The 10,515-nt window shown below is 64.7% G+C and overlaps 1 protein-coding gene across 3 annotated transcripts; it reads left to right on the forward strand.

Moving 5' to 3' along the window:
* The first annotated feature begins 6,655 nt into the window (after nt 1-6,655).
* DERL3 (derlin 3) lies at nt 6,656-9,096 on the forward strand. Of its 3 annotated transcripts, none has more exons than XM_037823588.1 (7): nt 6,656-6,788; nt 6,940-7,005; nt 7,729-7,802; nt 7,924-8,017; nt 8,354-8,549; nt 8,677-8,767; nt 8,874-9,096. In XM_037823588.1, the coding sequence occupies exons 1-7, from the start codon at nt 6,696-6,698 to the stop codon at nt 8,965-8,967; spliced, it is 708 nt and encodes a 235-aa protein (XP_037679516.1). In that variant the 5' UTR covers nt 6,656-6,695; the 3' UTR covers nt 8,968-9,096. The 3 variants fall into 3 exon arrangements, with proteins under 3 accessions (XP_037679516.1, XP_037679518.1, XP_037679517.1); XM_037823590.1 differs by having other exon boundaries at nt 7,779-7,802; nt 8,874-9,015; XM_037823589.1 differs by having other exon boundaries at nt 6,688-6,788; nt 6,943-7,005.
* Nucleotides 9,097-10,515: the final 1,419 nt, after the last annotated feature.

Below are 10,515 nucleotides of genomic sequence, written 5' to 3' on the forward strand. Positions count from 1 at the left end.
GGGACAGCTAGTCGTGGGTGACGATCCCCTTCCCCACCGTGGAAGCCCCCCCTCCTCGCTCCACGCCTGCCTCTCCTTCCTGCACCCTGGGGCCTCCTACTCTGCAGACGGGGAAACTGAGGCCCAGGGCAGACAAGGATCTGGGGCTGGCACCCAGCAGGAAGAGGCTCTGCGCACACTAAAAATAATCAAACCTGCGAAATCGGAAGGCAATATCAACCCCCACAGGTTCGCCCCGCCATCAGCCTGCAGGCCCCTGCGCTCCTGCCCCCGCAGATCCGCGGGGCTCCCCCCTGTAAGAAAGGGATAAGTTTAGCTTTCACATAGAGACAGCATGAAATAGGGAAAATGGGGGCAGAACCAGCTTAAACAGGCCCTGTGGTCAAGGGAAGAGAGAGAGAAAATCTGTGCCAGCTCCTTATATGGAAAAGTAACCAGGGTTACTGGAATGTAAAGAGATATGGGGTAAAATCAGAGGCGGGAACTCCCAGCAGGAAATTTAAACTGAATGAACTCTCTCCCATAGGCTGTACAAATTAAAATCTCAAAAGATGAATTAGTTAGTGTTCTCGGATAGGCTGTAACCTCTGTAGTACCCAGCCAATGGGGAAACAGGGGAGGGACTTGTGCATTAGGAATAGGAGATTAAAAGATCACCATGCCCTTCCTCCCACACCACAGCCCACCAGTTTCTGGCTGTGCCCCTATCTTGCAAGATTGTAAATAAATTCTTTTCTCCTCCAGAACCGGGTGAGAATTTTGTCGGTATAATGCTTGTTTCTAACGCTCCCGGGCCCAGGACCCTCCTAGAAAAACATCCCGGTCGGTGACCCGGAGCGCGCGCTCCAGGAGCTTCCCGGGGATTCTGCCTTGCTCGGGGCTCCCACGCTCAGCCCCGCCCCTCTGCTGAGACCCGCCCCCAAGCCCTTCGAGCCCCGCCCCCTCCGTCCCCCCTAGATCTCCCCGATGCCAGCGAGACCCTCTGCGGCCGCGCAGGGGCGACAGAGCCCGGGATCTGCAGACGTTGATCCCGCAGAGCTCCGGCTGCTCCCGACCGCCCAGTGAAACAAAGGAGGGCCTGAGCTCCCCGGGACCCACCCCCTTTCTGCCTCGCCCTCCCGCCCCAGGGTCCTCAGCACTGTGACCAGGTTGTGCTAGGTGGGCCAGGGCCTTGGGGGGAAGCTGGGGGGCCTGGCTGTGTGCCCTGGACGGGGGCCTCCCCTATCTACTCCAGGAGGGATGGGGCAGGGGTCTAAGTGGGTGCCTCCCACCTGGAGTCTGGGGTCAGGCTGGACCACAAGACCCCTTGCTTCTTCTCCATGGCTCAGCCCCAGCAGGCCCGTCCGTCACGGTGGGTGAGCAGTGGGTGGGCCTGGGGCAGACGGGGTGGGGGGTGACTATAAGTTACCCAGCACCTGACCCCTGCTCTGGGTGGCCCTTTGGTGTTTGGAGCCTCAGTCTCCCCATCTGGAATGGGGTTGAGAATGCTGTGGTTTCCAGGTGCTGGGAAGTGGGAGCCTCCTGTCACCCTCACAGGCCCCTCCTCCTTGGGACACCTATGGTGGACCCCAGGCTCTGTCCCCCTGCCCCTGACCTTGGACACCAGGATGCGGAGACACCAATGGCCGGGTCCTCAGGCCATCCCTGAGCTGTGCATCGTGAGGTCAGGGGCCAGCTTCTCTCCTGACCCCAGACAGGCCCAGTCGTTGTAGGGGGTGAATGGGTGAAAGGGGGTGGGCTGCTTGGAGGAGGTGGCGGGAGAGGGCAAGGCCCTAGAGCAGCTCCTTGCAAACTGTACCCCAAATCTCGCATCAGCCTCCTCCACCGAGCTCATTTCCAGCTCAAAGTTTCAACAAGGAACACAACTCGACCCCCAGCTGACACGGCCCCCCCACCCCAGCTGCCCCTTTGATATTTGATGACTGAGTACGGGGAGGTTTAAAGCTGTCTTAATTAGAAGGAAAGAATGTCCTTGCGGTTGGCTGCTCTAAAAATACACATGGGTGCAGCCAGCTGTGCCCACATCTGGGGGGGAAGTGGGGTGCGGGGTAGGGGTGGCGGTGAGGCCAAAGTCTGAAGCGCTGATGGCTGCATTTCTGGCTGGGGCAGGGGGCATGGGGGGAGAGGGGAGGTCACCTCTCCCTGCTGATCCCACAGGAGGGAGAGGAAGGGGACCCCAAATCAGCCCGACCCCCGTAGCCGGGCCACCTGCCTCAGGTTTGGGAGGTGGGAGGGTCCCAGGCAGACAGGCAGCTCCTCATAGTTCCACCCTCCCCACCGCGAGTGAGCCCTGCCCTGCCTCAGTTTCTCTAGCTGTACAGAGGGGACATGTGGGGTCAGAGCAGGACACCCAGCTCCAGCCTTCTGACCCAGGAGGGATTCTTTTTTTGGATTTCTTTGTTTTGTCTGCTTCCTGACTCTAAATAAATATTCTCTTTTTGCACCTAAGTTTGCATTTGGGAATTTTGCCTTGGTGTCTTAAAACCCAGGGTCCGTCCCTGGAGGAGATAAGGGGCCCGCGGGGGATGGGAGAATGTCTTGCGCAAAATGTTGGGGCCAGAACTCTTGTGTTCTCCTCCCAGCTTAGGGAGCGGCCTGCCACAGTGGCTGGGCAGCCACTTGGCGTAAGGGTGCCCACCAGGGGGTGGGTTCCTGAGCCTTCCGGAACCTCTCCTTCCGCCAGCCTGAAGCTCTGAGTCACCCATCCTGGGCAGGGGCCCCCATGGTGGCAGTGGACTCTGTCCCTCCAGTCCCTGCCAGGCCAGTGGCCAGTGAAGTGGGAATTAGGGGCAGTCTCTGAGGGTTGTCACATCAGGGCACCTGCTCAGGCCGGTTCCACGGCTGGGGGCTGGGTAGGGGCCATCTGGTCCAGCCATCATGGGTCAGAAATGGCAGAACTGAAATCAGATGGGGGGAGCCGTATGCGCCGTCACTCAGCATGGAGGCTGTGTGGGGCAGAGCGGGGCAGAGCCACTCGCGTCAGAGCCAGGAGAAAGTGGTTTCTCCTCCAAAGCAAGGCTGGTGGCTGGGGTGCGGCACCATGGGTCCGTGGTTTCTCTGTGCCTCCTTGGCTGTGTGTCCTCAGGCAGGTTGCTTAACCTCTCTGTGCCTGCTTTCTGCCCCGGAAGGAGTATGTGAGATCCCTGGTGCAGAATTTAGTGCACATACTGCAACTACTACCCGCTGGCCCTGGCCCTGCTCTCTGAGCTCCCTGCTTCTCCCACGAACACCCCGGTTTTATTCCGGCCCCCCCACTTTTGCTCAGGTCCTCTCTCCTCTTTTCTTCCCACCACTGTCCCCCTTGAGAGTCCTCATCACAACCCGTGGCCCCTCCTTTGTGGACACTCAGGGGTCAGGTCCCCCCATCTCTGTCCCTTGAGCTCCAGTTCTCCCCACTGGCTGGGAAACCTCCTGCAGGAAGAGGTCCCAGCCCAGAGAACCTTCTAGCTGGAGTGGACTCTAGAGACCGACTCTTTAACAGGCCGGCCTGGGAGGGCTGCCCCGAGGCGGTTGTGTCCCCCCCTTGGCACCCCAGACTTAGCTGCTCTGATTCTTGTCCCCTTTTTCCTACTTACAGTCACCATTGGATCGTGTCCTCCTTTGTACCTAGAGCCCTCTCTGAAGGCAAAACCCACAGCCGAGCAGAGCCTTGGGTTCTTTCCAGCCACGGGCTCCCCCATCCCAGCTCACCCCACCCGGGGATCCCCCCTTATTCCTGCAAAGTCCAGATTCAAGCCACCAGGTCCAGAATGCCAAGCCCAAGCCGCTGCCTCCGCTGTCCCAGGCCTGACCCGGCACACCTGGGAGGTTGGCTGTTCTCAGGCCTCAGCCAGGGGCAGCTGGTGGCACGTGGCTTCCGGATTCGGTGCTAAAAATACCCCCCTGGCACAGACAGCGGGGTGCCAGCTGCTCCTGGGAGGGGCCGCTGGAGCTGTGGGTAGAGGCCCACCCGCCACAGTGGGCACCGCGTTTGCAGCCCCAGATCCCCAACAGAGAAGAGCTTGGGCTGTCATGTGTTGTCAAGAAATCCCAAGCTGCCTCCAACCCCTACCCAGACACTTCTCTTGCCTCTGATTCTTTGGGTTTATGACCCCAGGCATATATAAAAACTAACGGCTCGGGGCCCTAACAAAGGTGGGCTCCCATTTGCTTCTGGGGGCAAGCACGGAGGGCTTCCTGGAGGAGGCAGCATTTATACGAGCCTCCTGTCCTCCTCCCTGCTTTTTTTTTTTTTTTTTTTTTTTGGAATAATTCTTTTTTTTACATGGGGATTGTGATAACATATACACAACATAAAATGTCTCACTTGACCCACTTTCCAGCATGTAATTGGGGTCATTTATTAAATGTTCTACTTGTAACACAACATCTAAGCTGGTAGGTGAATGAGTGAATGGGTCAGAGAGCTGGGGCAGTCCCCAGAAGAGAGAAACTGAGACCCGAGTAAGACATGGCATGATCAGGAGGAGAGTTGGAGAGGAGTGGAAAGGATGAGAGAGCGTTGAGTGCACTTGGCAATGTGGGGCTCAGAGCGGGGTGGGTAGGGAGGACCCCAGGTTTCTGGATTGTCAGCGGGGGCTGGGAGGGTCCCTCCTGGTGCGTGGAGCCTGTGGGCACATGGGGGGCTGTCCTGCTTGTGGGCACTGAGGAGATCTGGGGTTCTGGGGGTGCCGAGGGACCTGGGAGTTCTGGGCTCCCTGCTTTGCAGCAAGCAGGGGTGCAAGATCAGGGAAGTGGCTCAGGGAGCAGAGCCTGTTGCCACTTTGCAGCACTGGGCTGTCCCCTTGGCACTGGGGGAACCTTCCTCTCCTCCTGCCCTCGGTCCTCAGCCCAGGAGAGAGAAGGTGGCCCCGGTGGCGTCTCCACTGCCCTGCCCTGATGCTCAGGACAGACAGCCAAACAGGTGTTTATGTTTTGGCTCCACTGGCTGCGTCTCTAGGTCTCTGGGAATGAGCGATGCCCAGGGCTTCTCTCCATGAATAATCGCCTGGAAGGGTCCGAGGGAGTGCACTTGGCGTCAGCAGAAGGGTCTGCCCCAGGCCCTGCCTCCCCCTGGGCCTCAGTTTCCCCATCTGAGAATACTACTCCAGGGCTCTGAGCCTCTGCTTCCCGGATGTCCAGCCCAGCTCCCTCCCAGCCATGCTGCCCCCGGGGCAGCAGGAATGCGCGTTCCCCCTAATCCGGCGCCTGCCTTATTGGGGGGGCATCAAAGGGGAGATGCGCGCCTCCTTTGAAAATGGGAGCCCCTCCCGTTAGCCCCGGCCTGACCCCGGGTGGAGGGCCGGCCGCAGCCTGCTGAAACCCAACTCTGCCTCCCAGGCGGCTGCTTCACGCCAGGCGGGCGCTCGCCCTGGCGTCTCCGGATGGGGGTGGTGATGGGGGTGGCATCCCTGTCCCGCGGCCACACAACAGCTGCCCCCCACCCTCGAACATGACCTTGGCTGGCCTCGCTGGAAAATTGAGCCCATCAGAGGGGGGCCCCCCTACCAGCACCCTTGTCTAATTCCCCTCCTGCCTGGCCCAGGAAAAGGGGACCCTCCTGCTGTAATCCATTCTGTCCCCTGAGCCAAGAGCCCATCCCCCTCAGTGCTCCCAGCCCCTCGGGGCTGACAACACAGACGCCTCCTACTGGATGAGGCCGGAACGGGAGTCCCCAGCCAGCCAGCCTTCTCCTCGAGTGTCCCCATCTCAGAAAGGTCACCACGTCCATCCACCCTGGGGCTCGAGCTGGACTTCTCTGTCACCCCTGGTCCAGTCTGTGGGCAAACCCCCATCCCACTCTGTCCAGAGCCCCCACTGCCCCTTGCAGCCTCCACCTGCTCACCGATTCCTCTCCGACCCTCTTGCAGTCTTCTGTCCACGCAGCAGCCAGGGGAGCCTTTTTCCCTGCATAGATTTCCCCTGTCTAGCATGGCCGTGCACCACCCCACGCTCCTCCCCGCACTTGGCCTTGCTTTCCTCTCATGCTCTGTGATCTCAGCACCTGCCATTGTAGCACAGGCCTATTTACAGGCTAGACCTTACTGTAAGGGGCACCGCCTCGGGTTGGCTGCTGCGTCTCCAGGACCCACAGCGGCGCCGGGCACACAGTAGGTGCTCAATGAAGGTATGAATAAATGAAGATCCTAGGTCCCCTCCAGGCTGTCCTCTCGCGCAGGCGCGTCTCACCACCCCCACCTCCCACCTCCTGGACTGGCAGGACCCCCAGGAAGCCCCGACAGGAGCCGGCAGATTTGGGTGGGGCCTTGGGTGGGGGTCGCTGGGCTGTCTGGATTTCTGATAAGGGAGCAGGAGCCCCGCCCACCGCGCCCCGCCGCGCCCCGCCCACGCCTCTCCCTGCAACCCCGCCCTCGCCGCGGCCCCGTGGGTCCTCGCTATTGGTCCTCCCCTAGAACTCCCAGAGAGCCCGGCTCCTCATTGGCCAGAGGTTCTCCCGCGCCGCCGCTGCCGCCACAACAAGCGCCACGTGCGTGCGACCTGGGGCCTGCTCATTGGCCGCGGGTCTCGACCCGCCCACGCCTTCGCCCCACCTCCCGGCTCCCTGCTCGCCCTCCTCATTGGCTTCCGGGCCCAGGGCCCCGCCTCCCGGCCCGGCGCACCCGACGAGGATTGGTGGAAGCCGACAGCGGGGCGGGGCTCGGAGGCGGTTTAAAGAGCCGGCGGCAGGGCCCGCCACGCGGGTCTGACAAGGGTCAATGGCGTGGCGGGGCCTGGCGGCCGAGTTCCTGCAGGTGCCGGCGGTGACGCGGGTCTACACCGCGGCCTGCGTGCTCACGACCGCCGCTGTGGTGAGAGGACTGGGCGGGCGGGGCGTCGCCCTGGTTACGGCCCCTGGCGGGCGGGCTGCTTGGGGACAGGGGGTGGCGCGCGACGCCAGCGTTTCGGCCCCGGGGGAGGCACAGGTCCCTGGGCAGCCCTGACGCGCCCCTGGTTCCGCAGCAGCTGGAGTTCCTCAGCCCCTTCCAGCTCTATTTCAACCCGCACCTCGTGTTCCGGAAGTTCCAGGTGAGGCCTCCCCTCCCCTAGTTCCTGCCAGCCTGGCCCCGCCCCTGGCCCCTGCAGGCCCCGCCCACAAGCCCTTGGCACCTGCAGGCCCCGCCCCCGCCCCTGACTCCTGCCGGCCCCGCCCCTCCCCGCCCCTGGCTCCTGTCGACCCCGCCCCTGGCTCCTGCCGGCCCCGCCCCCACCCCGCCCCTGGCACCTGCCGGCCCCGCCCCTCCCCGCCCCTGGCTCCTGTCGACCCCGCCCCGCCCCCGGCACCTGCCGGCCCCGCCCCGCCCCCGGCACCTGCAGGCCCCGCCCCTCCCAGCTCCTGGCTCCTGCAGGCCCTGCCCCGCCCCTGGCACCTGCCGGCCCCGCCCCCACCCCGCCCCTGGCACCTGCAGGCCCAGCCCCTCCCAGCTCCTGGCTCCTGCAGGCCCTGCCCCTCCCCCGGCACCTGCCGGCCCCGCCCCTCCCAGCTCCTGGCTCCTGCAGGCCCCGCCCCGCCCCTGGCACCTGCCGGCCCCGCCCCCACCCCGCCCCTGGCACCTGCAGGCCCAGCCCCTCCCAGCTCCTGGCTCCTGCCGGCCCTGCCCCTCCCCCGGCACCTGCCGGCCCCGCCCCCACCCCGCCCCTGGCACCTGCAGGCCCCGCCCCTCCCAGCTCCTGGCTCCTGCAGGCCCCGCCCCACCCCTGGCACCTGCCGGCCCGCCCCTCCCGCCCCAGCCTGCGCTCCCGCCCCGGTAGGTCTGGAGGCTGGTCACCAACTTCCTCTTTTTCGGGCCGCTGGGATTCAGCTTCTTCTTCAACATGCTCTTCGTGTATCCTGCGCCGCGCGGACCGGGGCCGGGGCCGGGACGAGACCCGCCGGGAGGGGAGGAGGGCCGGGAGCGGGGAAACTGAGGCCCCGCGCGGCTGCCGCTTCCTATACCGAGGGCGCAGCTTCCGCCACTGCCGCCTGCTGGAGGAGGGCTCCTTCCGCGGCCGCACGGCCGACTTCGTCTTCATGTTTCTCTTCGGGGGCGCGCTCATGATCGTATCCTTCCCACGTGGCTCCGGAACCGGGATGCGGAGCGCAGGGGGCCCTCGGGGCGGGCCGGGGGTTGGGAGAGCCGTTCCCCCCAACTTAGGCGGCCCCGAGCGCCCCCCACGTGCTGCCTCGGGGTGGGCGCCCGGGCTGGATCTTCCTTGCTGGGTGCCCGGGAGGGGCCGGCCGGGGCCTGAGCAATGGAGACTGGGGTGCAGTGGGGAGGTGCGGCTGGATGGACACGGGCCTGCCCAGGGAAGGGAGAGCCCTGGGAGGACCCCGGGGTCGGGGTCAGGGTTTGAGACGGCACCGGGCACGGCCTCCGGGCCCCTTGACTCGAGCCAGCTTCTGGGGCTCTTGGGCAGCCTCTTCTTCCTGGGCCAGGCCCTCATGGCCATGCTGGTGTATGTGTGGAGCCGCCGCAGCCCCCGGGTGAGGGTCAACTTCTTCGGCCTCGTCACCTTCCAGGCGCCCTTCCTGCCCTGGGCGCTCATGAGCTTCTCCATGTTGCTGGGGAACTCCATCCTAGTGGACCTGCTGGGTGAGCCTGCCTTGTGCCCCCTCCCTGTGGCCCCCACGCCTCCCACTTGGGGGCTTCGTCCTCTGGGGCCGGCCTCTAAGGTGGGCCGTGGCGGGTGGCCTTGGCAGCCATGTGGCTTCTCCCACAGGGATCGGTGTGGGCCACGTCTACTACTTCCTGGAGGACGTCTTCCCCAACCAGCCTGGAGGCAAGAGGCTGCTGCTGACCCCCGGCTTCCTGTGAGTCCTGGGGACGGCACCCCTGCCCTCGGCCCTCCCGCGGATGGCACCCACCCGAGGGGCGGCCTGGTGCTGGCCTCGGCTCAGGGTGGGCCCCTCCCCACAGGAAGCTGCTGCTGGATGCCCCAGAAGAGGACCCCAATTATCTGCCCCTTCCTGAGGAGCAGCCAGGACCCCATCTGCCACCCCCACAGCAGTGAGCCCCCCGCCCAGGCCTGCGACCACCCAAATAAACACAGTGACCTGCAGCCTCCGGGCCTGGCACCCTGGCTTCCCTGCCTTGGCCTGGCCAGACCCTCTGTGCTGGGCAGGTGCCACTGGACAGCCAACCAGCCCCTCCCTGGCTGCCTTCTGCCCAACTGCAGGTGACAGGACAGGAGGCCCAGAGAGGGGAAGGGGCCTGCCCAAGGCAGCCCAGCAGAGCTGTGGGCTCCAGATGTCAGCCTCAGGGTTCTAGTCCCAGCCGGGCTGGGCCATCGGGCCACGTCCTAACCCACCCTGGGCACCTGTTCCTGACAGCCAGCAAGGGGCCGGACAGATCCGGTGGCTGTGCCAAGCCCAGCGTGTGGGTGGCCCTGCCCATGCTACCACTTCCCCCAGCACTGTCCCAACCCTCAAAAGGCAGTCCTGCTCCCCACTTCCCAGCCAGGAAGACTGAGGGGGGCAGCTAAGGGTTTTGGCTGAGGCCTCCTGGGGGTTGGGGACACAGGAGGGCTAGGCCCCCTACCCATGCTGTGACCCCAAGCCTTGAGAAGTTGCTGCTTTAGCCGAGTCCTGTGGTTGCTGCCGGGTGAGCCGAGGCCTCTGGGGTGAGGACTGTCCCTGCCGTGTGCAGCGAGGACCAGAGCAGGCCCTGGCCTGACTGCTGCGGCTCCATCTTCCCTTCCACGGTGGGCATCGGGTGGCCTGGCAGCTCCTCAGGGCCCCGACCAAACACGACACGGGTGATTAGCGCCCTGGGGCGTCCATGGCTGTTATCTTCACCTAGGAATTTTCTGCAGGGTTGGAGCAGGAGGCTGGCTCCGGAGCAGGCGGGGTGGGCACACACGCGCCCCCTGAGCCTCTCCCGGGCAGGTGGGCCCTGGGACGTCCAGCACAAGGCCGAGGTGGTGGTGGGGAGGGCTGCTCTTGAGGGACCAAGTCACCCACGAGCGCCTCAGCAATGGAGCCCTTCTCGTCTTCAGGACAGGCAGGGCCTGGGTCCGGAACCTTCCCCTTGTCCCGGGACTTCCAGGGGCTCCCTGGTACCTGTGGGAGTTCAGGCCGAGGCCACACGTCCTCGTGCTGTGGGACCCTGGGCAGGCTCCACTGCTGGGTGAGGGCGGGGGCCCAAGTGCCAGCTCCCCAGGCTGCCCCATCCTAGGACTCCATTGTGCCCTGAGTCCCGGCAAATGAGAACCCACTCCCGACTTGGGGCTCTGCCCCGTCCCAGCGTGGAGACGGGTCCCAGGGGGCAGGGCAGCCATTATGTTCACAGGAAGACACCGTACGCCCGGGTGAGGATGCTGAGCTGGGGAGGCTGGGCTGTCCCTCCTCCTGGGGGTGCTGCACCCCCACCCCTCAGGGCCACCCCAGAGGGAGGCACTCACCCGGCCCAGTGCCAGTCGGTGGAGATGGGGCTCCAGGGGCAGCGGTGGTGGGAGGGGTGCACACGCCCCCATGGGGCTGGCAGCGCGGCCTCAGTCTACAAGGCAGGCTCCCTGGAGGGACTCGGGCGGGCGCCCCAACCCTCTGGGCATGGCAGAGCC

This window comes from Choloepus didactylus (assembly GCF_015220235.1).
Source record: "Choloepus didactylus isolate mChoDid1 chromosome 23 unlocalized genomic scaffold, mChoDid1.pri SUPER_23_unloc1, whole genome shotgun sequence".
In the NCBI taxonomy this organism is placed as follows: Eukaryota; Metazoa; Chordata; class Mammalia; order Pilosa; family Megalonychidae; genus Choloepus; species Choloepus didactylus.

Excerpts from the sequence above, each read along its gene's own strand:
- DERL3 (XM_037823588.1), top strand. The coding sequence starts at position 6,696 with ATGGCGTGGCGGGGCCTGGCGGCCGAGTTCCTGCAGGTGCCGGCGGTG. Across the intron at positions 7,006-7,728 it reads TCGTGTTCCGGAAGTTCCAG|GTCTGGAGGCTGGTCACCAA; the intron begins GTGAGGCCTCCC and ends CCGCCCCGGTAG. Across the intron at positions 8,550-8,676 it reads CATCCTAGTGGACCTGCTGG|GGATCGGTGTGGGCCACGTC; the intron begins GTGAGCCTGCCT and ends CTTCTCCCACAG.